The sequence below is a fragment of the Sus scrofa genome, chromosome 1 (genome assembly GCF_000003025.6).
Source record: "Sus scrofa isolate TJ Tabasco breed Duroc chromosome 1, Sscrofa11.1, whole genome shotgun sequence".
Classification (NCBI taxonomy): Eukaryota; Metazoa; Chordata; class Mammalia; order Artiodactyla; family Suidae; genus Sus; species Sus scrofa.
Genome location: NC_010443.5, coordinates 14,943,681 through 14,964,707, shown reverse-complemented (window position 1 = coordinate 14,964,707; position 21,027 = coordinate 14,943,681). Strand labels below are relative to the sequence as shown.

At 44.5% G+C, this 21,027-nt stretch overlaps 1 protein-coding gene across 1 annotated transcript in view; it reads left to right on the top strand.

Moving 5' to 3' along the window:
* Window positions 1-21,027, top strand: part of AKAP12 (A-kinase anchoring protein 12) — a 112,908-nt gene that overhangs the window by 52,309 nt on the left and 39,572 nt on the right. The window contains 1 exon segment of the mRNA XM_001927265.7: window positions 7,925-8,036. Within this exon segment, the coding sequence (XP_001927300.5) occupies window positions 7,925-8,036 (112 nt within the window).

Here is a 21,027-nt window from a genome sequence, read left to right as displayed (position 1 = left end):
CTTTCAGGAGGAAAGTTGGGATCAGAAAGAGTTCGCTGAAGGTCAGTGTATTAGAGACAAGGGCATCTTATTCTTTAGAGGTCACTAGAAGCGCTCCTGACCTGGGTATGTACACTTCTCAATTTCATGTGGTTTGAGAGAGCTTTTGGCACGACATTTTGACAATAGCTCTGAAACCTGATAAGCAGTTCTTATTCTCTCTCTTTGAAAAGCTTTGAAAAATCTCATTTTTCTTTTGTAGGTTGCCTTAAATCTTTTTTTTTTTTTTTTTTTTTTTTTTTTTTGGCTTTTTAGGGCCGCACCTGCAGCATATGGAAGTTCCCAGGTTCGGGGTTGAATCGGAGCTGTAGCCGCTGGCCTACACCACAGCCATAGCAACACCAGATCCGAGCCTACACCACACGTCTACACAGTCACAGCAACACGTCTTTGACCTACACCACAGCTCACGGCAACGCCGGATCCTTAACCCACTGATCGAGGCCAGGGATCGAACCCTAAACCTCATGGTTCCTAGTCGGATTTGTCTCCGCTGTGCCACCATGGGAACTCCTGATATATTGTGATGTTGATAATTTGGTAATAATTGTTATTGCCATATATTTGGCTCTTTTATCCTTAACCCACTGATCGAGGCCAGGGATCGAACCCTAAACCTCATGGTTCCTAGTTGGATTTGTCTCCGCTGTGCCCCCGTGGGAACTCCTGATATATTGTGATGTTAATAATTTGGTAATAATTGTTATTACCATATATTTGGCTCTTTGGGGGTATGTTCTTGTACCTATTTGTAATTATTTTGTGTATGTAACTGTTTACCTTTTAAATTTAATATCACAACACAAAATACATCTCTACACTATTCCATGTAACTTGTTGTGCCATTTTTAATGCCTGTGAGATATGCTGTAACCCCCCTCCAAATTTGGATTGTGTAGAAATTGTTTGATTTTAAGCTATAATTTTTTTTTTAATCTTTTGCTTTCCTTTCCTCTGAGTTTTTTGTTTGTTTTGTTTTTTGCAATGACCTTAAGTGTAGGAATGGGGCCAATTCTATTAAATTACTAAATCAAACAAAAGTCACCCTTTTGAAACCCACCATTCAGTTAGTGTTCTGTAAATGACACCTAAATTAGAGGGAAAACTTTTAGCATGAACATAACCTGGAGTGTTCCCGCTGTAATACAGCAGGTTAATAGGATCCAGCATTGTCTCTGCAGTGGCTTGGATTCGATCCCGGTCTGGGAACTTATGCTGAAATGGGGCCAAAAAAAAAAAAAAAAGCATAAAAAAAATAACCCGGGCTGGTCATACTGTCACGATGGCAACTTAGACTTACGCTGGGTGGGCCATTTTTATGAAATGAGTGTTTCCTAGCTTAGGGACTCTGCTCTGAAGCAACTCAGTCCTGAGGCAGAACATTCTTGAATGTCTGCAGCTCAGACCACCTGGTTTGAGTCCCTGGTTCACCATATCTAGTCTATGTCACTTTGGCTACAGAATTTCTCAGTGGTTCTGATTCCTTGCCTGCAAAGCAGGGTGATGGCAGTAGCTTCCTTAAGGTAGAGGATGAAATTGGCAAATGTATATAAAACCCGTTTGTGAAATGGGTGCATAACACCTCTATTAATGTGTCAAGAGCCCCCGACGGCCTGCTGTAGGGCTGTGGTCTTCTTGGCTCTGTCTTGGTCAATATTTTTGATTGATGGCTTGGCCCAGATCATTAATAATCACATTGAGAGATAACTTGAACAGAGGGTTAAAGCTCCATGAGGGCAGATTGGTCCACTGGTTTATGATCTGAAAAGGTTTAGGAGCCCTGGAAAGCCAGGGTCATAGCATGCAGGTAGCCTGAGAACCAGTGGACTTCAGGGCTGAATGTATTTTCACCTTTGTAATGATAAAGCGGATAGAAAGAAAACCACATCTGTTTCCTTAACTCTTTTCCAAAGGAGAAAACCAAACAACAACAGGAATTTCACAGAGGTAGCCACTGTTAAAGTTTTGATACATATTATTCCAGACTTTAAAAAAAAAATTGCTTATACAAACATTGCAGCCAGTACTCTCCCCCTGCTGCCCTCCCTCCCTGTTAGTGAGTTATTTTTGTTGTATTTTAAACTCATAACGGAATCAAACATTCTTTAGCAACTTGCTTTTTTCCACTTCAGCTGGGGACATCTACCCACATTTCCTACTAGGTTTACCTGTTTCCTTTCAATGCCGTCCGTTATATGGATGTCTTATAATTTAGCTCTTCCTCTCTACTGATGGATAATTAAGGCTTTTCTTACTTTTATATGTTATTGTGTGTTACACACCATTGTACCGACCCCTGCATAAGTGTGTAAAGCCCCATCTATTGGCATGGATTGGTGGAGGCAAGACACTAAAGGTTTATAGCTGTTTGCAAATTGTTCACCAAAGCTATTTACGGCTTTATTCTCTGTTTCTATTTTCTGCTCTTTGACTGTTTGTTTTTTTTTTTTTTTTTTTTTTTTTTTTTTTTTTTTGGCTGCCCAGTGGCATAAGGAGCTCTGGGGCCAGGGATCAGATCCAAGCCATAGTTGCAACCTATGCCACAGCTTCGGCAATGCTGGATCCTTTAGCCCACTGTGCTGAGGATTGAACCTGCGTCCTGGCACTGCAGAGACACCACTGATCCTTTGTGCCACATCGGGAACTCCAGTTTGACATTTTTAAGGGTTTACTTTCCAAAGACTTTCTATTAGAATGAAGGAAAAAAACCCACAGTGAAGAGTTTTCTTTACATGTTTAGTCATGGGATTTAAAATTCTTTCTAAATAGCCCTTTTTTTTTTTTTCCTTTTTCTTTTTGGGACTGCACCTGCAGCCTATGAAAGTTCCCAGGCTAGGGGTCATATCAGAGCTGCAGCTGCCAGCCTGCACCACAGCCACAGCGACTCAGGATCTGAACCATATCTGCCACTTATACCACAGCTCATGGCGACTGCCGGCTCCTTAACCCACTGAGCGAGCCAGGGATCGAACCTGCATCCTCATGGATCCTAGGTGGGTTCTTAACCCGCTGAGTCACAGCAGAAGCTCCTAGATAGCCTTTTTAATTCTCATCACTTATGCATATGTCTTCCTTCTATTGACAGGGTTCTGGTTCCTTCTGGGTTACAGCCATGTAACAGTTCTGCTTCTTGGTTTTGCTGTCATTGTTGGGACCCGTTGCACTGTCCCCACAGGGGACTGCAGGGCTCTGGCCCCTCCCACCTGTGCTGGTCCTCCAGGGAGAACCTGGAGCCGGGAGCATCACTTCTTGGAGGAGAGAGTCAGCAGGTTCACCTCCTCTTGCCCCAACATCCTGACAGTGGTCAAGAGCTCACCTCTTTGGTTCACTGTTGAACATGTCTTTTGAAAGAGCTTGACACTCCTATTGCTGACTGTGCGAAGGGGTTCAAAACAAGTTGTGGGCCGTCCAGCGGAGAAGGAAAGGGAACAGAGACGTCGGGTACTTTTTCTGTCCTGCCTTGGCTACCATTTTGCCATTTTGATATTTTCAGCTGTTGGAGGAATGAGAGGAAAGCTCTGCTGCTGGAAGCATTTGAGATTTTTTTTTTTTTTTTTTTTTTTTTTTAGAGCTTGTTTAGTTGTAATGTGGTAATACTTTACAGGAATAAACTTTGGCTGACCCACTCAAGGGATATAAGCTTGAAAACATTTAGAGTTTTGATTTGCTCAAAAGAGGCGTTTACGGGTTTTGAAGCACAAATCCAGTGGGAAAATAGGTTTTCTGGTGCTAGCTCTGTTTCAGTGCAAAGAGTATGCCTTTGAAGTCTTGTTCTCATCTTGAAAGACAAACTGTTCATAAAAGTAAGAACAAGATGGATGGATAAAGCTGTGTGAGGAAGCTTCGGTGTGAATGCGTTTGGAAACTTAAATCCCATGCGATTCCCACCTCCCCATGCCCCTGAATTAAATGCCCCTCCAGCTCATCTGGCTCCATCACTTCCTATCCCTGGGTCACTAAACTGGGACGGGCTTAACCAAAATCCTTGTCTTGTGTGGGCATTTGAGTGACAGGAAAAAGAAATTCTGAGAATGAGCCAGATGTGTGTTTCGTGGCAAAGAAATGCATCCACCGTGTATGAAACAATCAGGTTATAAAAGCGTGTATTCTCTATCTTTTGTTTTTTTAAAAAAGGAATGCTTGTGTGCATGTAAACACACATGGGAAAGACAGAAAGCACTTAAGTGCTAAGGAACTGTAGGGTAGGTTTCTTGCGACTTGAGGCGACTTTAACCTACTAAGTCAGAGGTACCGGAACTCTTAACAGCAGTAAGAATTATTTAGGTGTGAATGAGAGAAAAGGAAGCCAGAAACACTATATATATATATTTGTCTGGAGAAAAAAGTGATTACCCATCTATAAGAACACATGAGGTTTTGCAAACTGCATCCTCTAAGCCAGACATAGAATGGTGGACCTGTCCGAATGTGGCTGAATGGATCGAGGTCCCACTGTTGTGTGGAATGTTGGTGTGTCATGGGCTCTGAATACTCGAGACATCACCCGTAGGTCAGAGCTTGAACACAAGACCCAAGCTGTGCATAGTTGGCACAGGAGTTCCCTGGTGGCTCAGCAGGTAGAGGACTCAGTATTGTCACTGCTGTGGCTCAGGTTCGATCCTGGCCCGGGAACTTCCACATGCTGTGGGTGTGGCCAAAAAAAAAAAGACTTAGAACTCAATAATGTCACTATCATAAACTGTCACCAAATTAAGTCATAAGTGCCTTTCTGAGGTAAAGATAGTTGCCCTGTGGTCACTGGGAACAGTTAATTCACAATTTATTTATTACATTGGCTATAAAGAGGGCTAGCAGGTGATCTCAAAGACTCATTTTACTTTATATCGTCTGACATACTGTATTATATACCTGTAACATTTCAAAAAAGTAGATGAAAATTTGTGCCCATGTCCTGTTGATCCTTCCATTTAAAAATACTCAGTTTGGCTCCTGGTAAAGATATCTTGGAGCCAAGTTCCCATCGTGGTGCAGCAGAAACGAATCTGACTAGGAACCATGAGGTTGCGTGTTTGATCCCTGGCCTTGCTCAGTAGGTTAAGGATCCGGCCTTGCCATGAGCTGTGGTGTAGGTCGCAGACCCGGCTTCAATCCCACGTTGCTGTGACTATGGTGTAGGTGTAGGCGGCTGTAGCTCTGATGCGACCCTTAGCCTGGGAACCTCCACATGCCACGGGTGTGGCCCTAAAAAGCTAAAAAAAAAAAGAAAAAATCTTGGACTTAGCACAATGAACACAAAGAATTATGAGAAAACTTTCAAGATTGTAGAAACTGTAGAACTCTATCAACTCTACAAAACTCCAGAGGTCCTAACAATGGTACAGTTGACCAGTGGGTTTTGCCTGAAATCGAGGTATTACAACAGTTGCCATCCAATTGGACTCCTAGCCTGGGAACCTCCATATGCCACGGGTGCAGCCCTAGAAAAGACAAAAAAAAAAAAAAAAAAAAGTTGCCACATCATGGTGTCTGTGTCAACATTTTTTAGGTTTAAGATTCATTGGGTTATCAAGTAGCCCACAATAATAGATATTTCCTGCTTCCCCCCACTGGCTCTTCGTTACATTATTAATCAAATCTCAGCCTAACTCATGTCCAAGACTTATACTGCTGACTTCTTTGCTGATGAGAGTTGCAAAGCCTCCCCTTCCCCCCAGCTTTTATCTTTCGGTTGCATTTAAAACTCCCATCTTTCATATTTTGGTAAGAGAAGACTTTAAGTGGGCATGTAATCTGAGCATCTTGTCTAATACACGGACTCAGCGTGGGCATTTTGAAGCCAGCTATCCCATCTGAAGTGTGAGTATTAAATAGTACAGTGATATTATTTCAGGAGGCAGCTCTCAGAGTTGAAGGGCATCTTTGCTGGGAGCAGCAAATAGCCAGGTGAAATCAATTTAAGAACAGTTCGAGGCTTCTGGATTGACTGGCTTGAACGGACCCACTCCCTTCAAGATTCTGATGGAAGCCAGTGGATGGTTTGGCCCGTGTGCTCTGTTGGCCTGTAAACAGCATGGAATGATGCCAAACAGTGTCCAGCTTTGAGATTTCTTTGGATGAAGCAGGTCTGAGTACTGTGAAACACTTTTGAAGGCATTTTGTCATCGTGCGCAGTAACTGGTCCTGCAATGATTGGTCGTGTCATGGAAAACCCCTAGAAGTAGTTGGCAGTAAGTCCTGGCCTTCTCACCCTGGCTCAACTATGGGACCTGTGGCCAGCCAGCCTTACCCTCTGTAATTGCTTTGAGTCTGTGTCCTCATCTGTAAAATGGAAACCATCGTACCTCCCTGAGTTGGTTTTAAGACAAGTCAGAAATATATAGTCTTACGAAGCATTATTGAAATGCTTAGGTTCCTAATGGTTACTGTGCAATTTTTATTTGGCTTAAAATTTTTATTCTATATACTCAAAATTTGAAAAATAAGGGCATGTTGGAGTTCCCACTGTGGCGCAACAGGATCAGTGGTGTGTCCGGAGCACTGTCCAGCCTAGTGGGTTAAGGATCCGGTGTTGCTGTACCTGTGACATAGCTGCAACTGTGGCTCGGATCTGATCCCAGCCTGGGAACTCTAAAGGCCTTGGGATGGCCAAAAAATAAATTGAAATAAATAAAGAAGGCCATGTCTATATGTCTTCTGTTTTTTTGCAACTAATGACATCGATTGCATAGGCTATCCTATGGGAACAATCGCAAACAGCTATTTTAGTCGTATTTTTAGGGAAGATACAGTGACTCATGTTACATATCTCTTCTTTGTTCACTTGGTTCTGAGGACACTAGCCTTCAAACCACAGGGCTCTCTCGCTTTACCTTTTGCTCACCCGCCCCTTGCCTGGGATCTTAGGTCTCAGCTTTTACCTTTACATCCTCGGGGAAGCCCTCCCAACACCCCAGCCTAGGTCATGGTCGTCTGTTTCTTGTCATTTGCTGTTTGCAGCCCTCTTTCACAATAGTTTCCATAGCCTTCAGTTCAGTAACTATTTATTTAAATGTCTACCCTTTTCCCTGAGAAGCACACATCATCCCTTACATATATTCCAGCCAAATATGCGTAACCTGTGTCTAATTACAAGGAAATATTATTTTAAAGTAAAAAATATTGGAGTTCCCTGGTGATTCAGTGGATTAAGGATCCAGTGTCGTCACTGCTGTGGCTCTGGTATGTTGATCCCTGGCCCGGGAACTTCTGCATCCTGCAGGCACAGCCAAAAAATAAGTAAATAAAAAAATAAAGTAAGTAATATTTTTTAGAGGTCTTATCCATAGCCGTTTATAAGCTCAAAGTGTCTGGGGCCACACCTGATCTAGTTATGGTGACATCTCAAATAGGTCTGGATGGTGGGTGTGTATCTCACGCGTATGCGTGGTATTCAGAAGAATGGATGAATGGTGTCTTTTTACCCAGATGCAAAGCCCTATCTGCTTGCTCATGGCTCCTTGTATCTTTTGTAAGATAGCTGGATCTTTCAGATGAAAAAAAAAAAAGACAAAACCGGGAGTTCCCTTCATGGCTCAGCAGACACGAATCCAACTAGTATCCATGAGGACATGGGCTCAACCACTGGCCTTGCTCAGTGGGTCAGCGATCTGCCATTGCTGTGAGCTGTGATGTAGGTGGCCGAGACGGCTCAGATCTGGCGTTGCTGTGGCTGTGGTGCCAGCCGGCAGCTGCAGCTCTGATTCGAACCCTAAGCCTGGGAGCTTCCGTATGCCTTGGATGTGGCCCTAAAAAAAAGACAAACCTTCATTGTCACTGACCCTTTCTCTGTATTTCTCCTTTAAATGATTTATATCCTTGAAGCTGCAGTATTGTTTCTAACTGGGTCGTGAGGATTGAATTAAGTTTCCATGGTTTTGTCCCGTAGCTCCTGCAGAAGAATGGTCAGCTGTCCGTCAACGGCTTAGCTGAGCAAGGAGATCTCGGCCTCCAGGAGGAAGCGCTCAATGGCCAGGATGAGGAAGTCATTGTCACAGATGGTAAGCTGCCCTGCCAGGCTCCTGGCAGAACCGGGGACTGGAGGGTAAAAGTACCTGCATCGAATCCATGCAGAACAGTAAGAACAGGCCTGGGCTGAACATACGTGGATGACGTTGACAGCAAAAGCAATTAGCTGGTTACAAAAAGAAGTATTTATCTGACCTTTTGAGTAGCCCCTTTACTTAGGAAGGTATTTATCCCAATGCTTGGATATAGGAAGGAAGTCATATTTTCTTTTTCCCAGACATCCTTATCTGAAACTACATAATTTTTTTTTTTTTGGTGATTATTGTTGCTTTGTTCCCAATATGTGTCTGGTGGTGAATGTAAATTCTTGTTGCAAATGCTGCAGTCTTGGTTGCTTTAAGAGTCACTGTCTTTTGGAGTTCCCTGGTAGCCTAGTGGTTAAGGACTTGGTATTGTCACTGCTGTGGCGCAGGTTCGATCCCTGGCCCAGGAACTTCTGCGTGTTGCAGGCGTGGCAAAAAAAAAAAAAAAAAGTCATATCTCTCACTCTAGAGTGGCCTGCTGCTCTTGCAGAGATTTTGAAGATTTTCCTGGTAATGTACATTTCAAAGTGCAGACCTCTCTGCCCGAACTATGATGTGCCGTATATTTTACAGCTCCTGAACCCAGAGGTCCTTGAAGAGGGGTTCTTGGAAAGCACATCTGTGACCACACTACCACTGCTTTGATTTCAGCCCGTGGAGGGGGTGGGTACCATGCCTTCGGGTCAGAATCAATCACCTTGGCAAGGAGGTCTCTTGCACAGGCCCCATGGCAGAGAAGACTCTTCCTCTGTTCTTTTTTGCCTCATCGTTCCATTTAATCACACATACAAAACATACAGAAGGATGATTTGGTGTACAGCGAACCGACTCTTACATAAAATGTGATTAAGACAGATGAAGGGAAGAGCCTTGTGAAAGGAGACCGGCCGTTGCCTCGGTTAGATGAGATTCTTCTAACATGTGGAACCTGTTTCTCCTCGTGTTCATTCCCCCCGAGGAGCCGCTTCAAGCAGGGAGCTGCTTTTGAAGTTGGTGGGAATTCTGCTCTTTCTCGAGCGGCAGAGGCACCAGAGAAAGTTAGAAATACATCCAGCCTCACAGAAGGAGGATCCACAGGACCTGGTGCGAGAGTTTCAAATAAGTCCTACAAAAATAATTGGAATGGCCCCAACTCAAATTCTGGAATCCCACGCTCTGTCCTTCCATGGTAACTTTTGAATCAAAGCGAGCCACAGCCATTCGAGAGCCTTCCATGGCCAAGTCATTGTGCCCTGTGCTTCAAGAAAGATGAAAAAAGCTAAGAAATGGTCCACTGGGGAGACAAGCCAGGCCATGGAAGGATACGTAAGACGAAAATAAGGTTACCTAGGGGATTCCATTGTGGCTCAGCTGGTTAAGAACCTGACTAATATCCATGAGGATGAGGGTTCGATCCCTGGCCTCACTCAGCAGGTTGAGGATTCAGTGCTTCTGCGAGCTGTGGCATAGGTCGAAGTCGTGGCTTGGATCTGGCATTGCTGTGGCTTGGATCCGGCGTTGCTGTGGCTGTGGCATAGGCTGGCAGCTGCAGCTCCGTCTGATTCAACCCCTAGCCTGGGAACCTCCGTACGCTGCAGGTGAGGCCCTGAGAAGATAAAAAAAATTTTTGTTTTAAAGAAAGAAAATAAGGTTATCTAATCATGGTGGTTATCTAATGAATTTTGCACGAGATGAGAGCTGCTCAGTGTTCTGGCAGAGTCTGTTTGAGATCAGAGGGTGGAATAAGGTCCAGGGACAGAGGGAAGGTTGGGTTTAGATCTGTTGGGACAAAGGATGTCAGCCAAAGGGAGGAGACTAGTAACACTTGTGGAGCTTTTATTATGGGTCCTGTGCCTTTGGTGTGGTCTGGCTTCTAAGAATAACCCGCTGAGTAGATACTGAGGTTCTGGTGTTGCCGTGAGCTGCAATGTAGGTTGCAGGTGCGGCTCGGAGCCCGTGTTGCTGTGGCTGTGGTGCAGGCTGGCAGTTGCAGCTCTGATTCGACCCCTAGCGTGGGAACTTCCAAAGGCCACGATACAGCCTTAAAAAAAAAAAAAAAAAAAAGTAGGGGGAAGAAAGTATATTTAGGCTGTTTAGGGTCACTGAAGTATGCCGCCAGGGCCTTTTATCTGACCTGCTGTGTGTGTAGTACTGATAAGAGAGGGAGTGGCTTCAGCAGGTGTTCTTAGGTCCATACAATCCCAGGCGGCCTGGAAATCCTGGCCAATCTGTGGCAGGTTTACTGGGCGGGGGTGCTGGCTATCTTCCTTTCATCCAGATGGACTTATTTCACTTTTCAGTCGTGTGTTTAAACACTGATCTTTCTAGAAAGTGATTCTGTCCCCACCCTAGGATTATTCCATTGTCTCCATAGCCAACCGTGGCCTTGGGGGTCTGAGCAAATACCAGATGCCTCTTGCGGGAAGAGTGGTCATTAACATACCTTGTCCTTCAAAAGAGCCTGAAAAGGCCTTGACGCCTAGGAGGGGACCCCAGGGTGGCCCAGGACTGCAGAGACCACCCCCAGTGGCATTTCCTGAGGCTCTGCCTTTGGGTTGAGCTTTTACTGCGTTAGGCAAAACTGTTATACCTTTGGCTTGTTAGCGTCTCTGAGGCTGCATGGTACACGTGTTTTTATTGTTTTTTTCTTTTCCCATTTTGTCTGCTTGGCAGTGCAAGTACAGACAAATTCCTTATGTTATATTATGAAACAGTATTTTTTCATGCTTTCCTTTTGACATCAGCGATAACCTGCGGTCGATTTCATAGTGATTTCCAGCAATCCGTGTTGCACATGGGAGCTTACTGTAATGCCAATGAAGGCATAATTTGCTGTGTAACATTTAATTGAAGGATTTGGGGCACCTTGGTTTCTACTCTTGTCTACTTCAGTCAGAAAGGACTTAGCCATTCCCTGGGAGGGTTGGCCAGCCGTGGAATTTGGTCCTGTGGCAGGTGGATCGATTGATGGGTGAAAACTACTAAGGAGGGGCCTTCCTTCTGGAGGGGTTTTAATTTAAAGTGACTGACAAATCGCAAACATCTAGACAAAGCCAGAATGCAAAATATTTTCCCACCTTGACTTGCGCTGCTCGCTTTCTGAAACCAGAAATACTGGTAATTCGGAACCAATCCTCTTCCTATAAGTGGAAATAAAATCCTGTTTCCTTATAACCTTTCTTTAAATGATAGAAAAAGGGAACTGCTTACTAAATATTCTCTAGTGGAATCAGATATATGCACATGTGTGTGTGTTTGAGGGAGCTTGAAGACGATATAATTTTGGGGACCATTTTTTTAGAGGGTACACAATCACGCATGAAAACAAATATTTAATTTAAAAAAAAGAGTTTGGGACAAATTACTTCAGCTTTCTGAGTTCTTTTTAGGTGATTCATCATTTACCGTAAGTGGTTATATAGAAATACAGCTAGAAAGTTCTATCAAGCCACGCCACACCTAGCATTCTCAGGGGCTCCACAAGTGCCATTAGTTTTGTGGAAAATCTGCATGTGTTGATTCGAATCTTTTCTGCTGGAAAGTTTGGTTTTTTTTTTTTTTTTTTTTTTTTTTTTGTCTTTTAGGGCCACACTGGCGGCATATGGAGGTTTCCAGGCTAGGGGTCGAATCGGAGCTACAGCTGCCAGCCTACACCACAGCATAGCAATTCGGGATCCAAGCCGCATCTCACAGCAACACCAGATCCTTAACCCGAGTGAGGCCAGGGATGGAACCCGTGTCCTCATGGATACTAACTGTGTTCATTAACCACTGAGCCATGACAGGAACTCCTTTGAAAGATGTTTTTTTACTTTTTTTTTTTTTTTTTTTTTTTTTTTTTTGCGATTTCTTGGGCCGCTCCAGCGGCATATGGAGGTTCCCAGGCTAGGGGTCCAGTCAGAGCTGTAGCCACCAGCCTACGCCAGAGCCACAGCAACGCGGGATCCGAGCCGAGTCTGTGATCTACACAACAGCTCACGGCAACGCCGGATCCTTAACCCACTGAGCAAGGCCAGGGATCAAACTCGCAACCTCATGGTTCCTAGATTCGTTAACCACTGCGCCATGACAGGAACTCCCTGAAAGATGTTTTTTTAAAAAGAGACCCTTCCCTACCCAAATTGTCTTTGTTTCTATAGTCTATGGTCTATATGGTTTTCTATGAGTTTCTCTGAGTGCTTGAACAAGAATGACTTTTAAAACATGCCGTCTTAGTCCAGGTCCAACGTAGATTTCCAGCTTTTTTCAAATTAGAACGTTTAGACTTTCAAAAATAATTCAGTCTCAGTATCTGTTGAACAACTTACTTCCTTTCCAGACAGATGGGAAAATTCAGTATTACATGTGTTTCAAAATCAGAAACCTTAAGACCTCTTTATTTTGATAACAAAGTTTGTTGAAGTGCCTCCCAAGCTCAGTGCCACGTTCTAGTAATCAGATGGCCATCTCACTTGGACAGAAAGGGTAACCAAGGAGTTCCTGTCGTGGCTCAGCAGAAACAAATCTGACAAACATCCATGAGGACGTAGGTTCTATCCCTGGCCTCGCTCAGTGGGTTAAGGATCCAGTGTTGCCATGAGCTGTGGTGTAGGTCGCAGATGAGGCTCGGATCCCCGCGTTGCTGTGGCTCTGGCGACGGCCGGCAACTACAGCTCCAATTCAACTCCTAGCCTGGGAACCTGCATATGCTTGGGCACGGCCCTAAAAAGACAAAAAATAAAAAAGTTTTAAAAAGAGCCATCAAGTGACTGTGATCTTAACCCGTTTGAATATATTACAAGGCAGTTCTTTCTTGGTTTTTGTGTTTTTTGTTTGTTCAGTTGGTTGGTTTGGTTTGGAGACTTGTCTTTCTGCAGAAGAGCCACTGCACACGTTGTAAAGCCGGTGGATGTTCTGCTGCCGACATCCTTCCCTGGTCGCATTTGCTTGTGTGAACACACGGTGGAGGTCCTCTCCTTGGTGTCTGAATGTGTGTTGATTATTCGCATGCTGTGCGCGAGGGCATTCGCACCAGCAGCGAAGGAGCTGCGGTTGGCAGCTCTGCCCTTGGCATTGGCCACTCTGGGGCCTCCCACAAGTATCTGCCAGCCAACTGGATGAGCAGGACGGTGAGGAGGCTGCTTAGGAACCTCGGATCCGCACGTGGACCACGGCTGTTGCACCTGCTCCGGGCTTAGGGACAATCCTGGAAAACATCACCTCGCCCCCAAGAAAAATAAACGCCCCCCAATTTTTGTCACTTACAGCCAAAGTCTTTTTGAGAGCGTGTTCCTTACATTCCTCAGGGGTCCCCTTTTCTGCTTCCTGGGAGTTTTCCTCCCCAAATACAGGAACGCAAACAGGCTCCATTGTGCAGTTATCTAGATGCTGAATTTGCGGCACTCTGGAGAATTTCTTTTTTCTGATGGTGCTGCATGTCACTGTCTTTGGCATTATTAAATTTGCTCTTTGAACCTGCTGGCTGCTGGTGTGCCGTGCCTTTGAGTGTGGGAAGGCCAAAGGTCACTGCCAAGGGCTCACCTCCCTCCCTGTGGACCTTGTTACTGTACAGACATCCGCTCTGGATTGCAGGTTGTTCTTTGCTATTTTATCATGTAGTAACTATCCGCAGAGGGAGTACCCTCGGTGTTGCTCTGGGTCTCTGTTAAAAGATGACCTCTCCTTCCCTAAAATACCTGTTTTTCAGTGAGAGGCTGCTTCCCCACCTGGGAAGAAGTGTTTTTATGCGTCTGTCCCTTTTCTATTTCAATTTGTGACATGACTGGTACCTCGTTACCATCCTCCTGAAGACAGGCTGCCCAGGTGCTCCCTCCCTTCCACTTTAATTTGTCTCCACATCAGCTGTCAACATCTGGCGTTCCATAAGCCTGTCTCTTCCCCCCACCTCTGCTAAGATATAAGGACCACGAGGGCAGAGATTTCTTTGGACGAGGGTAGGGGTGAGGTGGTGTCTCTTTGGTTCAGGGTTGAATTCCCTGAGCCTAGAACAGTGCCTGACACATAGCGCATGCTCAAAAAGTATTTGAATACAAGACAATACAGCTTTATGTTAAGGGTTAGCAATAGTATGTTTTTACTCATATGGGAGGGGAAGATCTGTTGGCTTTTCCCTCTGTATCGATTCATGTCCTACACAGTTAAATCCCAGAGCTTTCTAGATGTACCCAAGGTCCCCTTTCCTTGGTCACATCATCACTAACAAAGCTGGGTGGTTTTCGGCACACAGTGCTGGGATGTCAAGGGTGCCCACCGTGGGTTATCCAGGTGTTTTCAGACCCTGACCTGCCTGCAGTGATACGAGGAATGCAGTGATGCTATTAGGTATGAGGGCTCGATAGACAGGCAAAGGGAGGGGGTGTCCCTCCCGACACTTTGGTGTGTTTCAGATACAATATTGTTGCATGACATTCTCTCAGGCGGTTTTGTAATGTTTTGAAAACTCAGGCAGGATGCTTACAAACAAGCCTTGAACTTAGACAAAGGTTCTGCAGTCTGCAGTTTCCGGGAACTGGTTTTAATTCAGCCCTCTGCTCCGCAGCAGTGTTCTTAGCGTGCCTCTCTGAAATTACGTGTGTCATTGACAAATTTCTGGTACCACTACTCCACTGCTTTCATCTCGAAAGAAATACAGATTTATTTTTCAGTAACTAATCAGCCAAGCTGTATAGAGATTTTTTTTTTTCCTCTGAACTATAAGTCCGACAGTGAAATGAACTTTTATTTTCATTCAAATGTGAAAAGTGGGGGAGGGGTGTTGAAGGAAGGAGTTGATCTTTCCTCCCCTTAGTAATCAGTTGATTCCAGGAGATTAAAATATGAGCGAGGCTGCTTTGCTCACGGGTTTTTCTGTGTGACCTTGAATTGAATACATCCCTTTATCTCACTGAGAGCATCAGTTTTCATCTGTAAATGAACATCCTCGTCCATCTGTGAAATTCTAAGACCGAGTGACATCAGTATCACTGCTAATATAGGCATTAAAGAACCAAATGATGGATTAGCTGTTGAAGATGCCCAAGTGACTGTGGGGGGAGGTGTTACTTGGTAATTTCATTATGATTTTTATGAAAGTACTCATACTTTTTCTTTTGAGTTTGTGTTGAAAGCCATATTCTAGATTTGAAGTTTTACTTTAATCAACAAAAAGTTCAAGAGGGGAAAAATTATTCCAGAATGTCTCATATGTAACTATTTAAGTATGAAAGAAAGATAAGGAGCTTCATGAATGTGGCCACAAAGTATGGATTTCTCCCCCTATGTGGGAGAGGAGCCGAATCATAGCATAGCGTTGGTTCTGGCCTAGACTGAATGAGAGATGTTGAGCAATGCCCTGAAGTCTGTCCATTTTGGGCAGACTTGTTTGTTTGGTTTGGTTTTTATGTTTTCTAAATTAAAATATAATTGATTTACAAAAAGATTTACAAATTTACAAAAAAATTTTTTCTTTTCTTTTTTTTTTTTTTAATAGTTGCACTTGTAGCATATGGAAGTTCCCTGACTAGGGGTTGAATTGGAGCTGCAGCTGCCAGCCTATGCCACAGCCACAGCAACACCAGATCTGAGCCACATCTGCAACCTGTGTGTGCCACAGCTTGTGCCAGATCCTTAACCCACTGAGTGAGGCCAGGGATCGAACCCACATTCTCATGGACACTATGTCAGGTTCTTTTGTTTTGTTTTGTTGTCTTTTTGTCTTTTCTAGGGCCACACCCACAGTATATGGAGGCTCCCGGGCTAGGGGTCTAATCAGAGCTGCAGCCACCGGCCTGTGCCATAGCTCACAGCAACGCTGGATCCTTAACCCACTGAGTGAGGCCAGGGATCGAACCTACAACCTCATGGTTCCTAGTCGGATTGTTAACCACTGAACCACAACAGGCACTCCCTATGTCAGGTTCTTAAGCTGCTGAGCCACAACGGGAACTCCTATGGTTTCTAATAGTGACTAAGCCAGAAACAGAAACATTAAATTTAGCCATTTTATTAATTTTATAGAAATCCTTTAGGTGTTTTCTCAAAGACGGATTCACCCTTAAAACAGCTTCAGGGAGTTCCCGTCGTGGCGCAGTGGTTAACGAATCCGACTAGGAACCATGAGGTTGCGGGTTCGGTCCCTGCCCTTGCTCAGTGGGTTAACGATCCGGCGTTGCCGTGAGCTGTGGTGTAGGTTGCAGACGCGGCTCGGATCCTGCGTTGCTGTGCCTCTGGCTACAGCTCCAATTCAACCCCTAGCCTGGGAACCTCCATATGCCGCGGGAGCGGCCCAAGAAATAGCAACAACAACAACAAAAAGACAAAAAAAAAAAAAAACAAAAACAGCTTCAGGATCACCTAATCACACAACCCCCAAGTGGTTTTGGCAACGTCTTGCTCTAGTGCAGAAAGTCTCTATGATATGAAAGGATGCTTTGATAATACCTATTCGTTGGTCTGTATTTGCATATATCTCTGGAAAATAGCTTCTCTGAGCTAAAGTGCCACTGTGTGTTAGCCTATCAGTTGAGTCTTACTCTTGAGCACCACACTTTTAATTTTTACAGACGGTAATTAACATGTCGGGACAATGCAGTATCAAGGAGCCCCCTCTGACCCCCAGCATTAGCAATGCACACATTAGTTATGTTGGTGAAAATAGACTTAGGCTAGATTGAATTAATGGAATGAACTGGTTGCTGTAATGTGTAGACATGGACATGCGGTGTGTACACTGACACCAAGCACGAGGCAGTTATCCCGATGTATTAATTTGCCACGGCTGCCATAATATAGTGTCACAGAATGGGTGGCTTAAATAACAGAAAGCGATTTATGGCTGGGGGGTCCAAGATCAAGTGCCCTCTGGTTTCACTTTTCCGAGGCCTCTCCTCGGCTTGTAATGCCGCCTTCTCACTGGTCCTCACATGGCCTTTCCTTGGTCCTTTGTGTCCCAATCTCCTTTGGTAAGGCACTGGTCAGCGCGGGTTCGGGTCTGCCGTGCCATTGTAACTTAAGCATCTCTTCAAAAACTGTCTCTCCAAAGCAGCTGTGTTCTCCTGTGTGGGGGGTTAGGGCTTTGAGGTATGAATTTGGAGAGGATGCAGTGCAGCCTATAACACCTGCCTTCACGATTGACCAGCTGGAAAGCCACGTTTGAGACCAAGAAGCCTCAGTGGGAAGGAACTTGGAAGTGCCCTATACCAGGCTCCTGTCCCCACGCAGGGGGCTCTTCTGCTTAAACACCAGAAGGTTTGGGAGCTTCTCCGTAAGTTACTCTGCTGGAGTGAACTATGCCTCCTCCAACTGCCCCCTGCTCCTGGTGCTGCCTTCTGGAATGACAGAGCAAATTCACCTCCTTTTTCTACCGCGCAGCCCTCTGAGTATTTGAAAGCATTCATAGTGTCTTTCCTAGAAAACAAACTCACATTCAAAGAAAAATACAAGGGCTGATATATATGTGTTTTGAATATGAATGTGGCTGGATGGAAGCATGCCAAGCATAACTGGGTTTTTATTTTAATATTCTCACTTTTAAAGAATAGTTCATTTCTCAGACTCTTTAAAACACGAGAACAGGAGTTCCCATCCTGGTTCAGTGGAAAGAAATCTGACTGGGAACTAGGAGGTTACGGGTTTGATCCCTGGCCTCGCTCAGTGGGTTAAGGATCCAGCGTTGCTGTGAGCTGCGGTGTGGGTCACAGACGCAGCTCAGATCCCACGTTGCTGTGGCTGTGGCGTAAGCTGGCGGCTACAGCTCCGATTCAACCTCTAGTCTGGGAATCTCCATATGCCTCGGGTGCAGCTCTAAAAAGCAAAAAAAATGCAATAAAATAAAACAACTTGGTTTGCTTGAAACCAAGGATTATGTACTTCACTCAACATGAACATAAGCAGACAGCCTTACATGATAACAGTAGCTACAGATGAGGGTTCGAAGGAGTTCCCGTTGTGGCTCAGCAGGTTAAGAACCCAACACAGTGTCCATGAGGATGCGGGTTCCATCCTTCACCCACTTGCTCAGTGGGTTAAGGAGCCAGTGTTGCCCAAGCAAGCTGCAGCATAGGTCAAAGATGCGGCTTGGACCCCAAGTTGCTGTGGCTGTGGTGTAAGCCAGCAGCTGTAGCTCTAACTCTACAAACTCGTAGCCTGGGAACCTCTATAAGTTGCAGATGCAGCTGTAAAAAGATAAAAAAAAAAAAAGAAAAAGAATACGAGAAATCCCATTTTTCAAGTCACTCAGTTGTAAATAAAGTGGATGTTGAAATCATCGTTGTAAATAAAGTGGAAGTTGTAAAATAATAGTCTCCATCAGAAAGGTCTCTCGGCAGAGCCAGGGTTTGCCCCTCAGCACCCTCTGCAGAGCCCCTGAGGTTCCTCTCAAGCTTCGTGGCCTCACCTTGTAAGCTCGGTGTACAGAAGAGTGATGGTCTCGTGCCTGTCAAACCTTGGCCCTGAACGTTCCCCTGGTTGTGTTAATTTCCGCTCAGTGTTCTAACACACTGGGATTCTCTCAGTGGCATCGTGATAAATGTATTGCCATTCGCGTCTGAAGCTCTTCTGATTCTCCATCCTTTGGAAAGTTCATTGGCTCATGGAGTCCTTTTTGTTCTCAGTCTCCTGAAGATCTTACAATGATGGAGCTTCATGGGGATCCACTTATTCAACCCGCTGCTGGTTTCATGTGACCTTCTTTCAGTCTAGAAACTCATGCCCTTGATTTCTAGGAAATTATTTCTTCCATTCTTCTCTTTTTTCTTTGTTCTCTTTTGGGATTACTATTATGCAGATTTTAGAATTTCCAGAATGGTGCTAATTAAAACGTTTTCCCCTCTTGTTTGTATCTCTTTATTCTTGGAAAACGCCCTCAAGACTAGATTTCATCTTGTTACTTATTTTTAACATAGTAGACCTGAGTTTTTTGTTCTCAATGGTCCTTTTTGAAGTATCCTGGTTTTCTTTGGCTGCATTAGCCTTTATCTCTCTGAGGATTTCCTTCAATGTCTATTTCTTCTGCATAACCTCTCTCTTCCAAATTGCTTTTTTTTGTTTGTTTTGATTTTATTGTCTTTCACAGTAGATTTTTTTCATTGCATATCTGATTTGGGGGATGGTTTGTCGTGTTTAAAAATTAATTGGCGGGAGTTCCCGTCGTGGCACAGTGGTTAACGAATCCGACTAGGAACATGAGGTTGCGAGTCGGTCCTTGTCAGTACCGTGAGCTGCGGTGTAGGTTGCAGACGGCTCGGATCCGCATGCTGGGCTCTGGCGTAGGCGGTGGCTACAGCTCCGATTCGACCCTAGCCTGGAACCTCCATATGCCGCGAGCGCCAAGAAATAGCAAAAAGACAAAAATAAATAAATAAATAAATAAATAAAATAAAATAAAAAATTAATTGGTGACGCACCCTACAAGGGATTAATCTCCAAAGTATACAAACAGCTCATACAGCTCAAAATCAAAAAAACAAACAAAAAACAACCACCCTAGAGTTCCCGTCATGGCTCAGCAGAAACGAATCTGACTAGTATCCATGAGTATGCAGGTTCGATCCTTGGCCTCAATCAGTGGTTCAGGATCCGGTGTTGCTGTGAGCTGTGGTGTAGGTCGCAGACATGGCTTGGATCCCATATTGCTGTGGCTGTGGTATAGGCCAGCAGCTGCAGCTCCAATTAGACCCCTAGCCTGAGAACCTGCAGATGCAGCCCTAAAAAGACAAAAAGACAAAAATAAAATAAAATACATATGGCCAAAAGGATCATGAAAAGCTATTCAACACTGCTGGTTATCAGAGAAATGCAAGTCAAAAATACAATGAGGTTAATCAACTATAGTTGAAAAAATAAAAATAAAAATACAATGAGATATTACCTCATACTGGTCAAAAAGTCAAGAAATAACAAATGCTGGAGAGGGTGTGGAGAATAGGGAACCCCCTCCTACACTGTTGGTGGGAATGTAAATTGGTAGAGCCACTATGGAGAACAGTATGGAGGCTCCTTAAAAACTAAAAATAAGGAGTTCCTGTCGTGGCACAATGGAAACGAATCCTACTAGGAACCACGAGGTTGTGGGTTTGATCCCTGGCCTTGCTCAGGAGGTTAAGGATCCATGGTGTAGGTCACAGATGCAGCTTGGATCCCACGTTGCCATGTCGGTGGTGTAGGCCAGCAGCTGTAGCTCCAATTCGACCCCTAGCCTGGGAACCTCCATGTGCCATGTGTGTGGCCCTAAAAAAGAAATGCCAATAAATAAATAAATAAATAAATAAACTAAAAATAGGAGTTCTCTTGTGGCCTAGTGGTTAAGGATCTGCCATTGTCACAGCTGTGGCTCAAGTCTGTGGCACAGGTTCAGTGCCTGACCCAGGAATTCTGCAATCCATGAGCATGGCCAAAAAAAAAAGTCCAGTGAAAAACAGAGTTATCATATGATCCAGCCATCCCACTCCTGGGCATATATCCAGATAAAAACATTTGAAAAGATATACACACCCCAGTGTTCACTGCAGTACTATTTGCAATAGCTAAGATGTAGAAGCAACCTAAATGTCCATCAGTAGGCAAATGGATTTTTTTTTTTTTTTTTTTTTTGTCTTTTTGCTATTTCTTTGGGCCGCTCCCTCGGCACATGGAGGCTCCCAGGCTAGGGGTCAAATCAGAGCTGTAGCCACTGGCCTACGCCAGAGCCACAGAAACGCAGGATCCAAGCCGCATCTGCAACCTACACCACAGCTCACGGCAACGCCGGATCCTTAACCCACTGAGCAAGGGCAGGGACCGAACCCGCAACCTCATGGTTCCTAGTCGGATTCGTCAACCACTGCATCATGACAGGAACTCCAGTAGGCGAATGGATAAAGAAGATGTGGCGTATTTATACAGTGCAATATTAGCCATAAAAAAGAATGAAATAATGTCATTTGCAGCAACATGGATGGACCTAGAGACTATTATACTAAGTGAAGCCAAACAAAGATAAATATAC